The sequence below is a fragment of the Leucopleurus acutus genome (genome assembly GCF_964270905.1).
Source record: "Leucopleurus acutus genome assembly, chromosome: 9".
NCBI lineage: Eukaryota > Metazoa > Chordata > Mammalia > Artiodactyla > Delphinidae > Leucopleurus > Leucopleurus acutus.
The window spans coordinates 65458230-65483331 of NC_139144.1; the positions used below are offsets into that span (position 1 = coordinate 65458230).

At 39.2% G+C, this 25102-nt stretch overlaps 1 protein-coding gene across 1 annotated transcript in view; it reads left to right on the forward strand.

Annotated features, from left to right (window-relative positions):
- BBS9 (Bardet-Biedl syndrome 9) overlaps positions 1–25102 on the forward strand; it is a 448956-nt gene that overhangs the window by 363197 nt on the left and 60657 nt on the right. The window contains exons 19-20 of the mRNA XM_082846142.1: positions 1273–1455; positions 23313–23535. Of these exons, the coding sequence (XP_082702268.1) occupies positions 1273–1455; positions 23313–23535 (406 nt within the window). The remainder of the gene's footprint in view (positions 1–1272; positions 1456–23312; positions 23536–25102) is intronic.

Below are 25102 nucleotides of genomic sequence, written 5' to 3' on the forward strand. Positions count from 1 at the left end.
TCCCTCTAGAGCTGAATGTGAATTGTGATTGCCTTTCATAACTCCTGCAAGTGGCAAGGAATCCTGGTTTGCCCGGGATTGTCAGGCAAGGGCCTTCAGGTGCTTTGTCTTTCTCTAACCTACATCTCTTTTCCAGTGTCTCCCAGATACTCTGAGGACTGTCCCCTTATAGCCCTTCTCCTACGTGGAATTTGGGAGACCACACAGCTGCAGACTATACTTGTTTGACTGATGATTTTTTAATAGGCCCTTTGGGCCAGTGTCAGTAAGCCGTGAAATATCACCAAATGGATCATCTGCACTAGACTTCTGAAACTCATCTGAGCTCTAGTCCCTCAAGCTGGTGGGGACTTGTAGAAAGGAGCTTATATTGCCCTGGCTTTTGCTACTCCAGTTCTGGGGGCTGTCATGTGCCTTGAGCCTCTGGGCTAATCAGTTCATTACTTTTAATGAGCACAAAATTCACCAAGACATTAAAATAAAATAAAACACCAATGGGCTGTCTTCAGTGTTCTATCCAATTGTTACTTTAGTTCCTTTTTCCACAGATTATTCAAGAGGATGAAAAAAAAAAAAAAGCCAATTCTACTCACTCCTGCCAGTTTTATCCTAAGTAGATTTGGCATTGTAAAGCTAACGCACCCTGAACATTTTTTTCTTTCAGGTCCCTGTGGGCTGGTGCCTGACATTTGTGTTAAAAATGACATTGCTTGATTGGTCAAATGTTTGAACATTATCTACCTTTTAAATATAGTAAAGAAATAGTGGATATTCCAATACCATGTAAAAAGTAATAGAGGAAGACAGTTATTTTCTGAAAAGGGTATTATGAAGTTATTATTTGAAATTCCAAGGTAAATGCAGTTACTTTGATAAGAATTTTTTAAATTGATCAAGAATTTTTTAAATTGATCAATCTCTGTGACTAGTAATAATGACTGTAATAACTGCATTAGAGGTTACTTATATTATCATATATTGTAGAAGGTGAATCAATGGTGAAGCAGACACTGAACAATGTCCCCATTAAGCTGATTTCGTGGATATTTTCATCTCTTGGCCATATGGATTTGGAATTACTTAGGGTATTTTTTTAAAAGAAGGAAGCGAACAGATGAATGATAACTCTTTTATTACTCAACATAGCTTGTGTTTGTGGAAGACAAAGTTCATGAAGTTGTTTTAAAGAAAAACAAGAGTGTGCCAAATGTAATTTGTTGAGGGCTCAAGAATTGTGAAATTATCCCTAACTGAAGTTTGTAATTTCTGCAGGTAATCTCTCTAGCAGATGCAGTAGAGGAAAACCAAGACAATCTGTTCCAGTCATTCACCAGGCTGAAAAGTGCCACCCATTTGGTGATTCTGCTGATCGGGCTGTGGCAGAAGCTTAGCGCCGACCAGATTGCTATCCTGGAAGCGGCATTTCTGCCACTGCAGCAGGACACTCAAGAATTGGTAAGGACCCACAAGCCTGCAGTGGTAACAGCCAGCGTTATTGAAAAAGGTGGTGGTTTTAGGAAAATATCACATGGCTATCATGTTTTCTAAGGTATCAAATGAAAGCTTGGTTTTGTTTTGTCTTTTTACCTAAATCCTGTTTTCCTTTTCTTCAAAACATAATAAAAATGTCAAGTAAAGGCCTTTTTTTTTTCTAGAGCTATTTAAAAAATAGGTATATAGTCCATTTTTATGTGGTATCCAGTCTATTTTTTATATACTCTTCAATCACTTAGAAGCCAGGGAAACAGTCATTTGACCGCCAGGGTGATGGCAGTAAACCTTCAGATTATCTAATCCTTTCCTTTTCCATGAGAGAAAACAATTCAGCCATTTTAATTTGCTCAACGTTCTTAAATTTAAGTGTCACTTCAAGGGTTAGAGAGAACTGAGGTGTACTTGCTAAATGACAAGGATATTTTTTTACATTTATGTAATTCTTTATATGTAGTTTATAAACTCTTTTACTCTTGATCCTTTGAATAGGCAGTTTAGAACAAAAAGGGAAAAAATGGGGGCATTCATTTGGAGTTTTTGGTGAAGGATGATATAAATAAACATCTTAGATGCTTTGAATCATTGAGGTATGTGACTACCAGGTGCCGTTAACGCATGCTTTTATTTACAAAGAAATATATACTTCTTTGAAATCAGAGATGCTTGAACTTATTTTTTTGTATTGGAGGAAACCGTTTCAACAAAAACGTCATTTCAGATCCATTTTTAAACACAGATGTGAAAACATGGTACTAAAGATAATAGTACTAAAACTGAAATTTTGGGGTGTTAACTAGGTACCATGTTTTCTTTTAAGTGTTTCACAAGGATTATCTCATTTAATCTTAAACAAGGACCTATAATATAGTTAAGGTATTGTTTTCATCCCTGTTTTACATATGGGAAAATTTAGGCTTTGAGAGTTAAGTACCCTTCTGAAATTAGTGAGTGGTAGAGCCAGAATTTGGACCAAAGTCTGTCTGTGTCCAAAGACATGTTTTTAACCTGTATACGGTATTTTACCAACAAAGTCATGAACACGATTTTGAAAATCACAAGCTTTGTCAGTTGAATCTAATTTTCTACAGTTGGGTCAAAGGGTTGTCAGAATTTAAAAAAAATCAAGCTATATTTTGTATCCTTAACAAAACAGTAAAAATAAATTAGAAAAAATTTAGAGTACGCATTATTTTTAGATTGATAAAATTACAGCTAAAATCGACCTTTGAGAAGCTAGAAATGTACACTGTAATAATAGAAATTAAAGAACAGAGTGGTTAAAATTATATATATATATTTTTTGAATTTTATTTTATTTATTTTTTTATACAGCAGGTTCTTATTAGTCATCAATTTTATACACATCAGTGTATACATGTCAATCCCAAACTCCCAATGCATCACACCACCACCTTCACCCCCCACCGCTTTCCCCCCTTGGTGTCCATACATTTGTTCTCTACATCTGTGTCTCAACTCTGCCCTGCAAACCGGTTCATCTGTACCATTTTTCTAGCTTCCACGTATATGTATTAATATATGATATTTGTTTTTCTCTTTCTGACTTACTTCACTCTGTATGACAGTCTCTAGATCCATCCACGTCTCTACAAATGACCCAATTTTGTTCCATTCTATGGCTGAGTAATGTTCCATTGTATATATGTACCACATCTTCTTTATCCATTCGTCTGTCGATGGATACTTAGGTTGCTTCCATGACCTGGCTATTGTAAATAGTGCTGCAATGAACATTGGGGTGCATGTGTCTTTTTGAATTATGGTTTTCTCAGGGTATATGTCCAGTAGTGGGATTGCTGGATCATATGGTAATTCTATTTTTAGTTTTTTAAGGAACCTCCAGACTGTTCTCCATAGTGGCTGTATCAATTTACATTCCCACCAACAGTGCAAGAGGGTTCCCTTTTCTCCACACCCTCTCCAGCATTTGTTGTTTGTAGATTTTCTGATGATGCCCATTCTAACTGGTGTGAGGTGATACCTTACTGTAGTTTTGGTTTGCATTTCTCTAATAATTAGTGATGTTGAGCAGCTTTTCATGTGCTTCTTGGCCATCTGTATAAGATTATATTAATAAGAATATTAACTATTACTATCACTATGAACTCAGATTTAGTAGTCAAAAAGACTTGGGTGGCTTGAGGTGCTGGTTCCAGCAAAGTCCTTCTGGTCAAGTTTCTTAGCTGATCTAAATCTCTGCTTCTGTAGCTCTAAAATGGAAACAATTATGTAGCTGTCCAATAAATTGTAATAAGAATTAAATGAGATAATTGGATAGAGTGCTAATCATCATTAGTAGTGGTTTGTCTACTTTATATGTATTATTTGTAGTCCTCACTAAAGCCATGCAAGGTAGATATTACTACCTTTTCATGGTGATTTGTCTCCTCGACTACACTTGAGGGCAGGAATTATATCTTACTCATCTTTATATTCTCAGTGCCTGGAACAATGCCTGACCATGGCGCAGTTGACATTTGTTGGGGTGAATGAATGGAGATAAGGGTGGAAGCTAACAAGAGGTGATTTGGCAGAACAGATGCAGTGGATCGAGTCTGGAGCATGAGGAAGCAGGGCAGGGCCAGCTGTATAATTTACGAGGTTGAGTGCAAAATGAAAATGCAGATCCCTTGTTCAAAAAAGTAGGAAAATATGCTAAGTGCTGTTAAAACAGGTACTAAACACATAGCTTTTTAGTTTCTGTAGTCACTCTCTCATCGTGGTATTTTTGTTTGCTATTTATTTATGTAGTTCTAAATAAAGAAAAATTTAAAGAATTGCCACAATTATACAATATATACAATACATACACAATATATGCAACTTGTATTTTGTAGCTCATATGCATTTTGTTCTTATGGAACTGCAGAATTGCTGCACAAAACTTAACTGTCTTTATTTTACTTCTTAACCAGTGCACATCTACCAACACTCTCTACCTTCAGCTTCCTGCTAAGTAAGGAAGGACTGAAGGGAAAGGAGCTCTGTGTCACTCCATTTCCCTTTCTTTCTATGTTATCATTTTCAATGTAAGTGGTTGGTTAATACAGGGAAGTAACAGGAGTGTAGTGGGTTTCCTTAGTCATTCCTGTTTCTTTGAATCTGTTGCCTTCTTTCTTAATTCAAAACAAGGTCTGGTTCAAATGAAAAGCCTCTCAGGGCTGTCAGTTCCTTCGCTTAATCAGTCTAGACAGAATAGGCCTTCCTCCTGCTTACTTTGAGTCTCTGTGAACTCCCACTCATCCTGGGGCCACGGGAATTCTGAGCTATGGGGCTGTATGGGAATGGGGGGAAAAGAGGGAGGAGACATGCATATTGCACACATTTTCCCTTCTCATACACGCTTCATTGTCTTATCAGACTTCACTTACAAAACACAGATTCAAAGATTAAATTATTAAGAATTTCAAGATGATGACAACAAAGCATTAAACTGAGCACAGGGCCCTGTGCAATTACACAGCTTGCATGCTTCTGAAGCTGGCCCTGAAGCCTGCTTAGACCCAAAGGAAGAATTTCCTAGAAATAAACATTCTCAAATGTAGGAATTGAGTCCCAAGAGAGACTGTGGTATTTCTGACTCCAGAGATCTTTAAAAACAGCTTCATTTGCCAGGAGTATGTAAGTATGCTCATCCCTGTAGGCAGGTGAATGGACTGAGCATCTTCTCAAAGCTCCTTTCTACCCTGCCTCTGTATTCTCTACTGTCATACCTCCCAAATCATGTAAGAAAAAATTACTTCAACTCTCTTCTGAATTTGATGAGATTAGAAGGTGTGTATACTTGTTATGTCTATCGAAGTCATTAATGAGACAGGACATTTGATAAAAACATAACTTGGAGAAGAATGAATCAAAAAAGACATTTTAATACTGCTTGTTATGCTCTTCATCTTTAATTAGGTTGTGGTATTCACTTTGGACTTATACTATTGAGACAGCTTATATATCTTGAGAAAAAAAGGAATCCTTTTTCATTCTTTAAGACGTACGCATGCAGTATGTGGTTTTGACATGCTGGTTCACAGTCCTCCACATTATGCCTTTAGACCTCACAAATAAATGTTATGTGATGGGTATCCCGCTGAGACGTGAAAATGAAATATGCAAACCTGAAATAACTTGGAAGGAGGGTGAGGCGGGGAAGAAAGGAGTCTCTGACCAGAATGTTGAAATATATCCCATATTGAAGTTATTATGATACCACAAAAATCTGAATGTAATTTAGACGGTTTGGTTGAGGGTGGATGGCAGAATACATTGTGAGAGGGAGAACTTTAGACATGTGGGCAACATTTTCAGAAGAGACTCTCAGTTCAAGGTCAGATGTCCCCACAGTATTGAGAGGTAAGAGAAAGTGCTCAGAAGATGTTTTATTTGCGGTTCAAACAGCACTGCATAATGGTTTGTTGTATTGTTATTTAGATGGCATGTGTCACAAGACAGGCTAAATACCATAGTCAACTCTGGAATATTTTCTTCTTAATAACCTCGGTTTCACAAAGCAAAAATGTTTAGAATTCATTATTGCTAATGAAAGGTAGTGTTCTTCACACTATATTATCAGTATTAAAAAAATGCCATCCCATTTGGAACAGAATTCATCAGTGTTTTCTTTGATCTGTCTCTTTAGTAACACTTTTCCATTTTTGCCACTTCTCAGTACTTTTGGAGGGCCAATAAATGCTGGTGTTGCTGACTATTATATGTGATTTTTTAAGTTGCTGAAAGTTATATATACCAAATGTGTTTTTGTAGGGATACTCCCTATCACTTTAAGAAAAACGTTAAATGTTTTATTTGGCATCTCCAAAAAGAGGTCATAAACATAGTTCTGTCGGTGGATTTGATAATATAGTATTATCCCTATTGTCTTCCTGTGATGCTGGAAAAGTTTTACCTAAAATAGTGTTCTGTCAGAGTACCTGTTAGGGAAACTTTAAAATGAATTTTCTTACTTTTCTGAGGATATTTCAGAGTATTTGGATCCTCAATGCAGAATTTAAATACGCCTCTACTGACCCTCTATCCACTTGAAGCTCTATGGAAAATACAGTCTCCTTAGACTTACCTAAGTAAGTCTACTTAGGTCAATGTGTTACTGGTTTGAGCCTGAGAGAGTATTTAATTGTGATATTACACACATCTCCCCCTCATTATGCTGTACAGAAGCCAAAAGCTGCAAAACTACACATACCTCAGGATTGGCCTAAGAGGAAAAATCTTTTATCCAGTTCATTTGTTATCCATTTTTTCATTCAATGAATATTTATTGAGCACATGCTATGTTTCAGGCAGTGTTCTAGGCACTTAGCATACCTCAATAAACCAAATAGACTTGGTACCCATCCTTTGGGGATTTACTTCAACATTACAAGCAAACATATTCTAGTCATATTCTGTTGTAAACATATTGGCTATCTAATATGGTAGCCACTTGTCACATGTAGCTGTTTAAATGGATATTTAAGTGAATTAAAATGAGGTAAAGTTAAAATTTCAGTTTCTCGGCCACACTAGCTGTATTTCAGCTGCTCAATAGCCACATGTGGTGAGTGGCTACCACACTGGACAGTATAGATACAGAATATTTCCATCACTGCAGAAGTTTCTCTTGCATAGCACTATCAGTCATTAAGAGGGAAAGGGTTTTTTCAGTTGAGTTAATAACTTAAGCACATTTTAACAAATTAGTGAAAGCAGGGTAGGATACTGCAGCCCTTATTTCTGGTATTCTGGGATCAGCCTGGTCATTTTCACAATAACCATATATTTTCCCAGGAACAAGAAACTTCTCTAGGGAGATGTGTGCATCTGCATAAAGGAGAGGCAAGAATCTGGCACAAGGGCTGCTACTCCCCCTTCATATGGCCTTGGTAGACGTTATAATCATCATAGACTCTTTCCTGTTGAGCTGGCACCATGGCCTCAGAATCCTTTTGAATACAGCACTCTAGGTAGTTACTGTCCCTTGGAGTTGGTATGTGGCTGAATCCTTTTTGCCCTTCCTAATCTCTATACAGATCTGCTTCTTATTTTCCTAGTAAACAGCTTAGATGACTAAGATTCTGTACGGTGAAGTCCCGCAGATGGCAGGAAAACAAGGAGAAGCAGTGTTGGTATTTCCAAATGGCTGTCTCAAACTTCTTCTGCTCTAAATGTTCACGTGTTCCACCTGATTCCAGAGGAATCTCTAAAGAGCAACAGTGCACTGGTTTGGGGGCCTGATTACGTACAATCCTAGAGTTGGAAGGAATATTGGCACGTTGCATAGCATCTTGCCTTTTTCTTTTCTTTCAAAGTGCATTTAATATCTTTAGTAACTGTTATCTGCTATTTGAAAAAAGAAAAGCTTTATTGTGTCCTTTAGAGGTTTAATAGTTACCTTCCCTAGTACTGAACTTTAAAATCCCCTGGGAAAGTTAAGATGGAAATTTACATCAGTGGGGGAAGGAGATTTGGACCTCTAGCCTTACTTTTTGATTGATTATTCCTTTTACAAACTGATATGGAAAGAGAAACTTATTTTTAACATTTTCAGCATGTTTCATGTGAGAAAACAGATGTTTATAATAGGAAATCCTATTGTGTGGAGGGACTTATCAAGACTCACTTACAAGACTTAAAGACTTCTACGTCACAGGTCAGATTTGATGCAAGGGCCATTGTGCCGCCTGTCTGGATTGAGTGATGACTGAGATGGCTAATCATTACTATTATTAATGACCTCTTCTTAAAAGGCAAACAAAAGGAGGAAGTCTGTTGTCAGTATCAAGCCTGCCTTTATGACTGCTAAAGTATCATCACAATTATAACTGTCTATGGGAACATAGTGCAGAAAGTAAATATTTTGGTAATTCCCATGATCTTAGCCAGCAAGATAAACATGAAAGAATTAGTTTTATGTTCATAATGGCCACATACTCTGTGTTGTTGCTAGTTAGGTGCAACTGGTGTTATGTAATACTTGACTAGAGTTGAATATAATGTATCTCAGAGCTTTTCTGATGACCTGCTTACAGTTTTAAGAACTGAAATAGTTGAAATACATCAGAATAGGAGCCAAGTAGAATACATTTACAGGTGGTGACGTGTAATTTTTTAATCTTTCCTTATGTATATCAAATATGAAACAGCGCTTTAATGGACACATTTAATATTATTCATGCATTTAAGAATAAAGAGACTAAGTAAACGAACAAAGAATTGATTATTTGAAGCTACACTCTCACTGTATGTGAGATTCTTTGTGAAATAAGGTGTGATTTAATTATAAATAAGTAAAGTAAGTAAAACTCACGCTACCACAGTGAGGAAAATAATGATCATCGCCATGCTTATAATGCTTACCAATTTGATTCCTGGCTGGAAGTGTATTTACTTAGTTCAATTTCCTTAAAATACCTTTACTGTGCCTAACTTGAGTCTACTAATTACAAAGAGATGATTTTGCCATTTCTGGGACCTTGCATTCTTTTACAAATGTACACCTGGAAATTGGTGACTCTTTCCTCTAAAACCGGCGCTCCCTCTTTGCTGTAACCACATGCAGAGCTGCACCTCCAGGTTTAATCAGTCACCCTAGCCTGTGGTTGTTCATTTGGAAATGTTTCTGGGAACCCCCCTTGGCTTGCGTCCTTGTTATTCTACCTGGCTTTCTGTGGTGGCATTTGAGGTAGCCTTTCTACCCATGTTTTTGCCTTTCTACCCACGTTTTGCCCTGCACATCTCTGCAAGACTCAGCCCACTGCTCTCCTGTCACACATCTGCTTACATACTTTCCATGGCTCTCTTTGCCCCTGGTCGAGTTTGGATTCCAGTGCCAGGCATTCAGGACTTTCAGTCACTTGGCTCCACTGTATCTTCTTTCCGAAACTCCTTTTCTGCGACTTCCCAGCTTCCCCACTTTGTTCTGGGAAAGCTGACTTTGCATGGATACGCAGCTTCTTTCCATCAAGCAGGGCTAATAGAGCTTTTTTTCCTCACCTAAAATAGTGTCCTCTCTTTACCCTTCTATCTACCCTCTTTAAGAGGCAGATCAATTTTCATTTCCTCCCTATTTATTCTGGCTTTCATTCTCTTGTGAATTTCACTTGGGGGTATGACATAATTTAGCTCTCATTTTATACTCTAAAATTGAATATGTGCTTGTCTTGTATTCTAATTTAAGGACAGATTCTTTTATATCCCCACAGAATTAAAGCTTAAATTAAGCATATAGTCGGATATAAGATCTGTGGATTGCTTGATACCCCATTTACTTTCATAATGTTTCACACAATTACAGATTGTCCTCCAACAACTGTGTAGCTTTTTAAAAGTCATTTTTAAAAAAGGAAGCAATCTATTTCCATTTTGAATTAATCCTTTTTTTTGCAAGCAACCTCAAATTTTTGGGGCGTTCTATAAGAGAAAACTTGATCTTTCCTGTACAGATGGTAAAAGATATAGGTAAACTGATAGCCAGACCACCACACATAAATATTTATACATATTTTCATTCACATATCCTGTAATTCAAATCAGTTAACATAAAAATTTTCAATCTTACCAGTGATGAATATATGCAAGTGTAAACAGCTATTAGGTACACTTCACCTTTATTGATTTAGTCAAATTTGGTAATAAATACTACTAACAAGACATGTAGTGAAATAGACACACCCAGCTATTTCTGATATAGTCTTTCCAGAGAGTCCTCTAGGAAAATGTGGGTCATAAAACTAATCCAACACTTGGGCACCAGTAATCTAAGTTAATGCACTGAAAGTAGTAAACTAAAATCCATTTGGTACCATAATGTTTATATTTATAATTATGAAATACCGCAAGCAACCTAAATGCTAATAGTTGGAAAATACAAACTGTGGTATATCAGTTGAATAGAATATTATGTCAGACTGGGGTTCACATCCCTTTTAGAGCAAATACTTAACTAGCTGGGTATCCGTAGGCAAATTACAGAACTCTTTAAGCATTGGTTTCCTTATCTGTACATTGGTGAACGAGACCAGACCCCAAGAACTGGTCCTGCTTCGAAGAGAGTTGAGAGTGGCCATCCAGCTTTGATTTCACCTTACTTTCTCTTTATATTCCTACTGAACCAGTAAATAAATGGTACAGAGGAAGAACATGACATAAAGAAAGTGAGTGAACTTGGCTCCCCAATGCCTTTCTCATGAAGACATGCCCAGAGTTTGATGGAAAACACAGTTGGTGCCGAGTGAGGAATCTGCCAGTTCAGAGGTGCTCAGAACCAGAAACTCACTGCCCTTCGCACAGTTAGGTTGGGAGAAGGGCCATGTCAGCATCTGAGGAGCTGTTACACATGGAATTTCTCTTTACATTTCAGGTATATCCTTTCCTCTACTATGTGTTTTTTTTTTTTTTTTCCCACGTAATCTGGCTTTCCTTAGGTTTGGCTATGGTCTACTATTCATGATTTACTGAAACACAATAAACATTGAATAAAAATTTGTATAAAATAAGGTTTTTCTTCTTCAATAATACTTATCCAAATTCTATTTCCTACACAAAGTAAGAAAGTTACATTGCTCATTTGGTCTCAGTGAACTGGACCATGTACTGAGCCTCCTTTGGGTGTCTTCACCATCATTTTTAGATTCAGGGTTTTGATGTTTAGTTATCTATGTCAACTGGAAGACCAGAATACCACTACTACCACTACCACCACTACTACCACTACTACTACTACTACTACTACTACTACTACTACTACTACTGCTATTATTAATAATACCACAGAAGTGCTAAACCGTATTTAAAAAAAATATTACTCATGTGAACTCATTTGGAAACTACTTGTCAAAGATGTGCAGATGTTAAGGACACCTTTTATAAACCTCTTAAGGTTCATAGGAGGACTAATTGAGGAAATGTACATAAAGTGCTAAACGTGGTGCTGGGCATATACAGTCTCCAAGAATTACCAGCTCTTGTTACTACTATTTCAACAATAGAATGCCATCCATTGTAAGTGACAGCATTATTTTATGGACCACTTAGAAAAAAAAACAAACACTGCCAATTAAACTATGACATAGTGTGTTTTATCACTTAAAATTTGAGCTAATTATTGAAAGATTTTAGACATACATTTTATCACATCTTACTCTTGAGCCTCAATAAGAGGAAAGCAGCATAAATTGGTTAAGGTATTCCTGAAACTTCTTCACATTCAAAGTTTGATTCTCTGAAGTCACCTTTCAACTACTGGTGATCCCTATCCGTGTTTTTACACACAGCATTGTCCTGTGTGCCACAAAGAGCATTTTGATGCAGCCTTAAGAGTGTACCATTGTTGCCTTCATGATTTTTTTCTGAGTCCCTAATATCCATTCTAAAAGTTTTCCATTTTGACTAAGCTCAAAGCTTCGTTTTTTCCCTTCAGTTGAATCATATATTGGTGCAAGTTAAGAAGCTTCTATCCATAGTTAGCAAGAAATTTTAGGCAAATTGATGTTTACTGCTTTAACAATAGTCCTGTGTGATACATTAATTAATCAAACCACATCTATCCCAGAGATTTGGCAATTTCTCTTACTTCAGTTGCATTGTTTGACAGAGGATAGTAATCTGTGTGCATGTATCTCAATAACAAAACATAATACACTTCTCCTATCTGTATCTTCTTGTTTTACATCCTGGAAGGCACTTAGCTTTTGCTTTGAAAGAACATATGGAATTGTTGTCATTCTTCTGTCATGAATATTTGCTTCACTAATGTCAAATTTATACTTCCAACTGTTCTATTCCCATGCCTTTCCGTGCACACAACTTTTTTGTTCAATGATGAGTCATAGTATAATTTTGATATTTTAAATGATAATCAGTTTGACAGGAAAGTATGGCCATTGCACATCCATCAATTGAAGTGACAGAATATGAACAGCTAAGACAAAGACTGCGCATACACAGGCACTGACAGCAATAGCATGACTGGTGCCTGGAAGCCAGCGGTTGTCAGACGCTGCCGAAATTGACACAGTCTATTTCAGAGATGTTAAAATGTGAAAAAATTGCTCTGGAATTGATGGAACATAATTGTAGGCACAGAGTAAAAGATTTTAATTACAGTCATTTTTTATTAACAGGAAATTTGTGAGTGGTTTGAATTGGGGACAGGAAGTTATAGGAAAGGGCAATGCCTTGGTGTTCCATCTTGGAGCAGGCATCCTTAACCAGAAGCAGATTTCATATAAATAGGAAAGATCTTACCAGTTGTTGCGCTTTGAAGAGAAAGCTGCAAATAAACTGTGAGAAGTAGTGAAGGTTGCTATCATTCTTAATTTGGCGATTGCATAACATGATTATGAAATCTAAGCTTTGATTTCACTGATATGTCATTTATGAGGACTGCAGGAACACAGGTCTTCTCTCCCACCACAGTGAATGAGACTATGTGGATGAAATCACTGATATTGTGAGCAGGAATATACTTCACTTTCTGCATTTAAAGTGGTGAAACTTTCCAGTTTCCTACGAAATCTAATTTCTGTGGTTTAATGGCAGTGATCAGTTGCAGTGGTTAGTTGTTTTCTAACCCATTGGCTGTAAATTCAAAGTCATAAACATCTCTATATAATTTTTAGCAATCTCAGAACCACATCCAATAAACTTCACTAATTAGAAGACATCCCTGTTTTGTAGAGAAATAAGGATAGAAATTAAATACACACACACACATACACATTCATACACACACAGAAGATATAGGCCTGCCTCCTCCAATTCAAAGAAATGTAAGAAAACTAACTTATTGAGCGTTATTAAGTACTACGCATTGGCCAAGGACTCTGCATACATTACCCCATTTAATCCTCACTCTGTGCTGGCTGCTGTTTGTGCTTCACCCGTGTCTCTCCACCTCCTGCCATTCCTGAAAGCTTCTACATGCTGGACACCTGCAGTTTTGCTGCTTGAGGATTCTCCCTGTTTGGCAGAGGCTGTGCAGCCACATGTTTGATCAGTGACTGACAGGGGTTGGTGGATTAATACGCCAGCTCCCTCATCCCTCCAGTTGGCAAAGTCCAAGGTGCATTACACACCCAGAGTAGTCCAGCAGGCTTGCACCAGTTACCTACAGTAGTAACTGCTCACAGCCCAGCAGTTTATTGTCTTCTCCCCCTTCCCCCTCTCACTTACTCACTTCTCTTGGATTCCAGCACCTCTTGGATCAGCTGTCAGATAAACTACTTGCATCCACATCCTTGCTTCACAACTATTACTTCCAATTTATAAATGAGGAAATATGCCCAAGGTCATAAAGCTAAAAAATAGCAGAGGCGAGATTTGAACCCAAGCTAAGGAGCTTCACAAAAATGAGAAACCTGACTCAGTGGGGGAACTTTTGACAAGGTGATCATACTGAAGTTTTATTCTTCTCCAATATGACTACTTTAACAAGGATAAGTAAAATTTATATTTTGTATTATGTGTACCCGTGCTGGATTCTATATTAGAAAATGCTAACAAATTTAATCTACTTATTTGCTTCACATAACACTAAAAACTCAAACTATATAATTAATTTTTTCACAAAGTTGACGGGAAGGTACCTTATTATGTAGACAATTACTATTTAACTTTGAGATTTGTGCTGCTGTGTTGCTGTTATCTTAACTTGATTGCTGTGAAAAATGACATGAACATTGAATGGTGTACAGTCAGTCACTTCAGATCCCATTTTCTATATTTTTTTCTTCGGACTTGAATTCTATTTGAAAGAAAATAGAAATAGAAATCTAGTATTTGGACCTTCCTTTGCTGTTTCAGATCCACCAGTGGCTTTGACCAAGAAAGAAGTAGGTAGGCAAATCTTAAAATAGTGAAGCTTCTGGGTGGTCCTGAAAAGTACAAACTAATTAAAAGGAAGAGAGAAACACAGAAAGAAAGGGATCCTAAAGAAAAGAGCTTTACACTTAAATCAGTGGTTTCATGTGTTCTGGGACATTTTTTCTTGAATTTGGTTATTTCCTATTCTTTGAGATTTTTAAGAACACAGCGTTGTTAGGGAGGAGTTGATGCCTTCAGTTTATTTACATGGCTCTTCTCTTGTCCTAGCTTCAGTAAGATTTTCCCCAGGCTCTGTCAGATATATGGGTATTTGGGGAGTCTGTGACCCCATGAATCTTTTTTAAAAATAATTAATTAATTTATTTATTTATTTATTTTTGCTGTGTTGGGTCTTCATTTCTGTGCGAGGGCTTTCTCTAGTTGCGGCGAGCGGGGGCCACTCTTCATCGCGGTGCGCGGGCCTCTCACTGTCGTGGCCTCTCTTGTTGCAGAGCACAAGCTCCAGACGCGCAGGCTCAGTAGTTGTGACTCACAGGCCTAGTTGCTCCGCGGCATGTGGCATCTTCCCAGACTAGGGCTTGAATCTGTGTCCCCTGCATTGGCAGGTAGATTCTCAACCACTGCGCCACCAGGGAAGCCCCCCTAAATCTTTTGATTCCATAATAAGAATGGGCTCTCCAAGTACTCTCAGTAATGAGTCCTTGAAATGAGCATCTATAACTCAGACTCATCAGAGTCAAGTCTGACCATTGTTATGTTTTCAGGGGATGTGGTGTCCCAAGGCCATTCCTAGATGTTAGTTACAGTAGTCTATGCAGGTGCTAAAAGCTTTGACCCATCCAAACTGGCACAAATCATAGTGCTTTTTGATTATGCAGTAAAATCTTATTTAATTGTATACAGTATAGACTATTCACTTGGATAAAGAAGCTGATTTGAATTTTGGTTCCATGAATATGTTAATTGTGACCATAAATTTTCTGGGGGAAGACCTCATATGATATTTTCTGCCTAAGATGATCTGATGAAAATAGATTGAAAGGCACACATGATGAAATGGGAAAAAAGTGGTCTGTAGTATAGTGACCAAGAGCATGGAATTTAGAGCCATACAGTCCTGGATCCCATTACAGCTCTTACTTTTAATAATTGTGTCATTTGTGGTGAAATGCTTTGCATCCAGCACCTTAGTTGGAAGTTACAATACCAATTTAACAAGATAATTATTTACAAATAATATTTGTAAATTTCTTAGCATACTTTCTAGTACATAAGAGGTCCTAAATAGTTTTTTCTCTTGTTGTTATTTCTAGTGTCATTATTATTCACAAGAACCAGCCCCCGAAAGATCAACTTTTAGAGACAACTCCCAGAAGTAAGAATAATAGCATGGAATTCAGTAACTACAATTGCTAAATATGTCTCATTAAATCTAAAAGCACCTGGCAAAGGAAATTATTTTTCTGATTTTTAACTGATGAGGAAACCGAGACCCAGAGACCTAAAATAATTTTCCCAGAGACATACAGCTTATAAGGAAAGGTGCCACATTTTAGGCTAGGTCTTCCAACTTCTAACCCAGTTCTCTTCTCATGAGCCATGCTGCCTCTTACATGGAAATACATAAGCAAGCATAAGTCATAGCCTGAGGTGGTGAATAAGTGAAGGACCAAAGCTGCATGTTAGTCCAGGTAACTAATGACCTCAGGGGAAAGAGCAGCCACGAATTCAGGACTCATTTTCCTGGGCTTCCCTTGTCCCCTGGATCTTGACCTGGTAAGTACTATCTTGTTAGCTTTCCTATACCTTCAAAGAAGTGATTTTTGTATATGTTTTCTCTAGTTATTCTCAGTGGGATAATTGGTCCAAATGATCTAATCTACCATCACCAGAAGCAGGTTTCCCTTGGAATATTCATTATCAATTTTATTTTCCAGTCTTAATATTTTTGTAAGTTGTTTCTGAATAGTGCATGTGACTGGAAGCTTTTGCCTGAAGCAGACTTTAATGCTTAGTCAAAATGATTGGCTAGGGACTTGCCTGGTGCCGCAGTGGTTAAGAATCCACCTGCCAGTGCAGGGGACACACGTTTGAGCCCTGATCTGGGAAGATCCCACATGCCATGGAGCAACTAAGCCCGTGCGCCACAACTACTGAGCCTGCACTCTAGAGCCCACGAGCCACAACTACTGAAGCCCGTGCGCCTAGAGCCCATGCTCCGCAACAAAGAGAAGCCACTGCAATGAGAAGCCTGTGCACTGCAATGAAGAGTAGCCCCCGCTCGCCGAAATTAGAGAAAGCCTGCGTGCAGCAACGAAGACCCAACGCAGCCAAAAATAAATAAGTTTATTTTTAAAAAAATGATTGGCTATGTGGGACATCATTAACGTTTTGTTTTGTTTTAAAATTGAATACGGCTCTCCAGGATCAGGTTTCATGATAATTCAGGTAATCTACTTGTGTTCCTTCCTCTGTCTAAATCTTTGAGGTCAGAATGGGAGTACAGGTCAAATGCAAATTTCTTAGCAAAACGTAACTTTAAAAAAAGTATCAGAGTAGGTTGATTGGAAGCAACCTTGTGTTTTCTGCTTGTACTGCTGCTAAACTCCATGAAGATTGCTTAGCTTCTGTTTCTCAAAAAGGTTTTAGATTTTCATCCAATAGGAAGCAACGTGCTTCATTTTTCACAATGCTGTGTTGATAAGGCTGGCACCCTGTTCTACTTCTGGTTAAAATCTGAATGAGATTTTTACAGCTTTTGAATCATGACAATACTGAAGTCCAGTAAATAACTTCAGTTTAAGATTAAAAGATGATGATATTGGGGAGTGCTTCATTTTATTAGTGATGGATTGAAAAAGTTTAAGCTGATTTTTTTTTTTTTTTTTTTTTTTTGCGGTACGCGGGCCTCTCACTGCTGCAGCCTCTCCCATTGCGGAGCACAGGCTCCGGACGCGCAGGCCCAGCGGCCATGGCCCACGGGCCCAGCCGCTCCGCGGCACGCGGGATCCTCCCAGACCGGGGCACGAACCCGCGTCCCCTGCATCGGCAGGCGGACTCTCAACCACTGCGCCACCAGGGAAGCCCCTACACTGATTTTTTTCAATGTTTTATTTTATAAAAGCCACTGAACATAATTTTAAACTCATTAAGGTGCCACGTAGGCCATACAGCTTGGTTTCATTTTTAAATTTTATTTTATTTTGTTTCAGGTTCAAAGAGTTATTTTACTCTTCAAAGGTAAATAGCTCAACATTTCAAGCCCTCCTTTGCATGAAGGAAGATTCACTGAATAAAATCTATTCTTTAGAAATGATCTGAACCTAGATAAATCCTGAAAAATTCTTATATCTTCCAAAATATATAATTTACAACTAAAGAACTAAGTTTATTTGTACCTAAGTTTACAATGACCCTTCATTTGATTATTTTTCCTTATCTTGGATAATTATAATATGATACAATACAAAGTAACAGTAATCATAAGATCAGTCATTAATACCAAAGACTTTTAATTGTGAATCCTTTACATCTATTCAAGAGGAAATTTATTTCTCTTTAATACAACTTTTTTTCAAGTAAATGAATACGATGTACAGGTCATTTTACCTTCAAATGTATAATGTAAGATGGGCCATTTCTGAGACTCTTCTCTCCTCAACTGAAACCTGGATGTGGGTACACAATCTCCATTTGTTCCTTTACACAGATTTCTTTTTTTTTAACCTTTCCTCTCTCCCTTAGAGTTAACTGTGTGCACATTTGGTAAATGCTACCATGGCATTGTGTGGTTTTTCCCTATACTACTATAGTTGCGGATGTGGTAGTGTTTCTATTATAAACATAAGTTTGCAGAAGTTTATAATTTGTTTGAATAAAAGTTTAAAGATATTACTCTTGGGCTTCCCTGGTGGCGCAGTGGTTGAGAGTCCGCCTGCCGATGCAGGGGACACGGGTTCGTGCCCCCGTCCGGGAAGATCCCACATGCCGCGGAGCTGCTGGGCCCGTGAGCCATGGCCACTGAGCCTGCACATCCGGAGCCTGTGCTCTGCAACGGGAGAGGCCACAGAAGTGAGAGGCCTGCATACCACAAAAAAAAAAAAAAAAAAGATATTACTCTTCACATTGGATTCCAATTGTGTATTTGTATTTTCTGATTTAAAAAAAGTAGGATTGATTTACATGCTTATGCCGTAGTATCTTCTGCTTAAGATTTGAGTGCCTTACCATTCATGTAAAATTGGCATGGCAAATAGTGTTATTCCTGTTTTATGGAGACCTTGGATATACCCTACAGAGATTAAGTGATTTATCTAAGGTCATACAGGGAAGAGGCTGTTGAGGTGAATGAGGTTAAGTCAAAATCCAGAAGCCTTGGGGCAGTTATCTTCAACTCGGCTGTTTTAATTTGCAGGTGGCATGAGAATACTGTTTTAGTTTATTTTTTTCTTTGGTTATTTTGACTGATACCCTAGGAAATTAACTTGACAAACTTGGTCAAACTTTCTGCATCTTACCGTTTCTGAAAAGCCACTTGCTTATACTGGTTTTTAGGCACAATGACCAGTGGAGACTAGCAGGGCAAGTAGAGCAGGGAAGTCAGAAACTCAGCCATGGCTGTACGGTCTCTGGATAGCAAAAAGCATAGCTCAGTTGACTTCAGGCAGTAGGAGGAACAGGCTAGCAGAGGCTAAGGCCTTGAATTTAAAAAGCTTCCTCATAGAAATAGGGCATCACACTGGTACAGAGAGGCATCTGGGACCAGCATGGCATATAGGAGCCTCTGCACAGGCAGGTGAAACATGAAAAGCCATGTTGGGGAACGCACGCAGCAGGCAACTTGGCACTGAAGTCAGGCAGCAGGGCTACAGCCTTAGGTCTAGTTCCTTGAAAGGGATTTGGCAGGAGCAAGGCAGCCCAGTCCTTTAAGGAGTGACCCTAAGCAGGCTCCCAATGTAGGGGCTCAGGTAGAAGGACTAAGACAAAAGTTAAGTTACCACATGGGGTAGAGCCTAGACCTTGTGAACAAAGCAAAACTCCAATTGTCAATACTAGACTAGATATAGTAAGCACAAAAAAGCCCAGTAAATAAATTAATTTCTAGTACTGACAAGGCCCATGAAGAAGATAAAACAGAGTAACATGTACATTTAAATTTATTTATGGATTTAGTCACACATTTATAGCTGTAACTTCACACCTACTGTCGTTTTCTAAAAGCCATACATGGGTTAACTGGGACTTTAAGAGTTAGGCTATGGATTTGAGAACTAAAATCATATCAACTATCACCAAAGAGCACTTGCTTAGTAGTTTCTTCCCTTTCAGATGTTTTTTAGCACCATTTTACCAAAATTAAGATTTTCTTTCACTCTTGCAATTAGGAGAGGCAATCGATGTTCAAGTGATAAACATCAGTTGATGTTCAATTATTAGTACAATTGGTGTTCAACTTTAAAGGATAAAGGTCAGGTATGTGCATATGGGGTGTGTGTGTGTGTGTGTGTGTGTGTGTTTAGACGTTAAAACTGAATATTGGACTTATCAATTTAAGGGCTGTAAATAAAGGTAATGGATTCAAACACCAAAAAGGTGGTTAAAATAGCTTATCTTTAATGTACTTCTCATACTTGAGATTCTAGATTTCCAGATAGTTTTGTTTCACATTTTATCGGGTAAGTATGCTACATGGTTGATCAGTGGATTATCACATTGCTTTTTTTTTTTTTTTAGCGGCACGCGGGCCTCTCACTGCTGCGGCCTCTCCCGCCGCGGAGCACAGGCTCCAGACGCGCAGGCTCAGCGGCCATGGCTCATGGGCCCAGCCGCTCCGCGGCACATGGGATCCTCCCGGACCGGGGCACGAACCCATGTCCTCTGCATCGGCAGGCGGACTCCCAACCACTGCGCCACCAGGGAAGCCCTCACATTGCATTTTTAAGGCTCTTCTTTTGTCTCATAAACATTCCTTTTTATTATCATATTTGAGTTTATGTAGCAATTCAGGCCCTCCAGATAATAACCCTGTATTTCAGTAACAATATTTTTGAAGTATTGGCATCATGCCTCATTATATTAAAGAAATATCCATGCCAAATACCTAAACATGACATGGTTTTTGACTTGATCTGCAAGTTGGCAGTAGAAAAGGAAATTCTGTAGTACCTCTATATTAAGTAAATGCCATATCTACTTAAATTATCTAATATGTTACTGTAACCTACTTATGAAAACAGTAGTTTGCTTAGATGAATAGTCTATAAAATAGTAGGAACTGTTGTAATGCTGAAATGACCACAGAGCACACAAATGCCAAATTATATACAAAGGATTTTTCCTTCTTATACTCCAGAGGTCGTCATCAGTGGCTTCAAAAACAACTTGAAAATATGTCCTCTCCAATGACATTTGGGTTACTATTTTGTCTTAATTTACCTCTTCCCATTATTATTGAAATACAATTCAATTTTAAATATTTGTCTAGTTTAGGTTTTGATATTTGTATAGAGATGTCTTTGTAGTAACCAGCGGTTTATTATTCTTTAGTGGTTTGGGATAGGAAGCTGTTTTTATAGCCTTTGACATCTCATTTAAAAATAATTAATTTGTTTCCTAATTTGCCATCTATAATGGGTCAATAGAGTAAAAAATCCTGATGTTGGCAATCAGCGGGAAGTTCTCTAGTGGATATATACAGAGCCTGCACTTTGGTCCAAAGAACCAGCTGCTTAAGCCTACAAGGAAGATGTGTGGTGAGTGTGGAAAAGGCCTGAGGCTTAATCATCTGTTTGCTCGTTGTGACTCAGGAGTGTGGTACAGCTGCCAAGAGAGCAGAGGCAACCAGAGGCCAGGCTGGCAGTGAGAACTCCCAGTAAACAGGGGGCGGCTCTTTCCACCCTGCACTCCCATCCCCAGCCTGGTGTCTTGGGGTCAGTTTGGGGTTCTCTAGTTAGCTGTATAAATGTTTAAGTGTTTAAAATTGGAGCTCATTCAAAGACAAGTGGTCAGGATGGAGAGAAAACTTGAAACCATGTTTATATAAGGAAGAGCTGGAGGAACTGAGGATGTTTATTCTGGAGGAGAGGGTACAGAATTGCTGTCTTCACAGATATAAAGGTCTGTCATGTAGAAGAGAGGTTAGATTTATTCTGCATGGCTCTGGAGGATAGAATAAGGGCCAGCAGGGCAGATTTTGGCTCAGTTTAGGAATAGCTTTCTGCTGGTTACACATGTCCCTGAAAGGAATGAACTTCCCCCAAACGTAGTAATTTTGGATCTTGGGGACAAGCATACCTAGGCAGATGGTTGCTACTGTATTCCAGGGAACGTCCCATGAGACTGGACTAAAGATCTCCAAAGTCCTCCCAATGCTAAGATCCTAGTTCACCATCTCTCCATCCAGCAAACACATTTCTTGACCAAGCACAGTGCTAGGGGTGCAGAGACCTCCAGGCACTGGAGAAACCAGGCATGCAGATGGTGGCCACTGCACAGGGTGAGGAGAACAGTGATGGACCTGGTTGTGTGAGGTCTCAGAGTCCTGGAGAGGGCCCACGAATGCGATGCTTGGATGGCAGTGCCTGAGCTGAGTCGTAAGTAGTAGTTGGCCAGGTAACAAGTGGAGATAGGGCATTGCAGCAGGAGGGCCGAGCATGTGTAGAGGCCAGGGTGAGAGTGTGGGTGCAGATGGACAGGGAGAGAATAAAACGGAGAGGAGCTGGAGCAGAAAGTGCTTTATATGCTAAACTGAGCATTTGGCTTTAGGAGTTGAAGTTTAGGAATAATGTAATCTGATTTGCATGTTTGAAAGGTGGCTCAACTGATAAGGTTGAGGATAGAGTGGTACCAACAGTGAAGTCACCCAGGGGCTCCTCTCTGAGTCTCAGGTTACTCACCCCTTATGTGAGGGGCTTGGACTATTCTGTAGTATTCTATGAGGATAGTCATTCAGTATCATCCTTTATAATTTCACTTTGATTGTCAAGCCTGTGGTGTTCTAAGTCTCACCAGCCTCTGGGTACAAATGCAATCACATTGGCGATAATACCCAGATTTCATTCACACTTCTCTATTTTGCTGCTTAAGACCTCCAGACCCCCCGAAACTCATATCCAGTTATCTCTGGGGCCCCCTGGGGATGTCCGATTGGAGAGCATAAGCAGACCCCTCCTGCTTCTCATTCTGTTGTTATCTGAACCCCCCTGAGGGTGGTGCTTCCTCATGCCAATCCTCTGTGATGACACCGCGGTCCCTGCCCACCATAGATATCCCTAGAATTACAGCTTGCAGGGTTCTAAGGTGACACTGCACTCCTCGTGGTCTTCACTGCAGCCCAGCCACACTGTTCCCAGCAAATGGGGGTAAACGGCTCACTTCCTCACTTTGTGTCACTTTTGGTCACCTGGGCACGGGAGTGGGACTGGGTAGGCTTGTGTCTCCCAAAATCCCTCTTGACAAATCTCCTCTGGTTTTGGCCTACAAACCCAAGACTGTGGAACCAATAGCTGAGAGAGACATCAGGATTTTCTCTCCCTTCCAGTTTCCCCCAGTCTCTCCTTGTCCTGGCTGGTTCTCCTTCAGCAGCAAAATGAACTATAATCCCAGCGCTTCACTCTCTGGATCATCAAACATACATACACCTGAGATGATGATGATTATCATGCCTGGCACAGGGCTAAAAGCTTCTCATATACCATCTCATTTAATCACCCCAACCCTTGGAGATACATATTATTGGTATCCTCATTTGTAGGTGAGGATGAGGCTAAGAGGAATTAAGTAATGTACTCAAAGTCAAACAATTGACAGAGCTAGAATTTAAAACCAGACTGGTCTGGAATATTCCAGGCACCAAGCTCTTAACAAGTCCCCAACAGTGGGACATAAAAACACTCATAATCTTATAACTTGATTAACAGTAAAGTACTTACTTTGCTCATTTGTCATCTATGCATAAATTCCAAATTGGCTTTTGCATCCAGGGCTGGGAAGAAACAGTGGATGCTGCTATTTCCCACCTTTTGAAAACCTGCCTATCGAAGAGTTCCAAGGAGCAGGCTTTGAACCTCAGCAGCCAGTTGAGCATACCCAAAGACACAAGCCGATTGAAGAAACATATCACCTTGCTGTGCGATCGATTAGCCAAAGGTGGACGTCTCTGCCTAAGTACTGACGCAGCGGCTCCCCAGACCATGGTCATGCCAGGTAAGAGCTCCATTCATGCTCCCAAAACACAACTGTACTTTGGCCAAATTAAAGGAATGTGCCTGTGGTTGTACTTGGGGTTTACATTTCATATTAAAGTGATGATAGCCAAGAAAATTACTTTCACGTTTCCCCTCAGATATCCCAGGGTAACCACTTGGATAAATATTCTTGGGGTATTTGCTTGCTAGACATTTCTAGAATGGTATGTCTTTTTTCTTCCCTCTGCTTTTAAATATATGATCCATTTTGTTTTGCTTCTAACCAATAAAAAGTGGATTAGAGAATAAAACTATTTTTAAGGAAAATTTTACTAAAAGTGATCTCACGATACCATATTTCATAAATGTAAATAGGATAATACAAGCAGCTAATATAGTCCAGATGAGTCCCATCCCTTCTGCTGTTTTCCTGGTTGTGGTCACCAGAATAAGGGGGAAGAGACAAAGAAAAAGACTGGAGATCAGGAGACATGAGCAGGCTTCAAGGCTGAGGCCTCTATGTGTCAGGGGGAGAGAGATCCAGGTTGCCCAGACCTGGGCAGTCAGTGATGACCATGGGCATCCAAGTCAGCCCTTCCCACAGTCAGAGGGGCTGAGCCGTCAATAGCGCTGCATTCGGTCCTTTAGAGGCTGCAACTCCCAAGTCCCGCTTAGCTCTACTTAGTGTCTCTCTTTATGGCAGCAGCAAGGAGCATAAGTAAGTGAATTTATTAAACGCAGCAGCGGTAGCATCTATTTCCTCCTAAAGCAAGGACCATAGTATGGGAAGTGGTGTGGAGTTTTTCATCTTCCTCCTTACATGCGTTTCGTACACTTACTGCCCGCCCCGCCATGCTGATGTTACTGCTCATATGACCTGGATATGTTTCTTAACTTTCCAGAGTCTAGTTTCTCCTTTCAAAGTGGGTATAATAATGCCTTCCTTGTTGCTAGGGCATTATATGTTTGTAAAGCACCTAGCACAATTCTTTGAACAGAGATACACTCAAAAAATTCAAACTATAATTATTACCATTGTACGGATGTATGCATAATTCACCTTATAAATTTGGGGTGGAGAGAACGGCTGGCTTGGGACCATGGGATTCTGTACTCTATGGTTTGAAAATTTTTTTGCCTTAATCATACACAGGCAGAACGTAACTTTCATTCCAAAGTAATATTTCTTTTTTTTTTTTTTTTCCGGCATGTGGGATCTTCCCGGACCGGGGCACGAACCCGTGTCCCCTGCATCAGCAGGCGGGCTCTCAACCACTGCGCCACCAGGGAAACCCCAAAGTAATATTTCTAATATGGCATCTCAGAATAGAATTGCCTTCCTACTTAGAAACAGTTCTAATAGTTTGTCTTAATTTAGGTCTTCTTCATCTTGCCCTTGTTAACATCCTCCTAACTGGTCCTTGGGCCTCGATTCATCCATCTCTGTCCACTCTTAGGATGATTTTCCTAAGAAATAAATATGTAGGCTTAATGAGATGGTAAATGAAAAATATTCACTATAATCAGCAATCAGTATATGACTCTCCCTCCTTTCTTGCCAATTGGAGAGACAAAGGAGGCTTGAG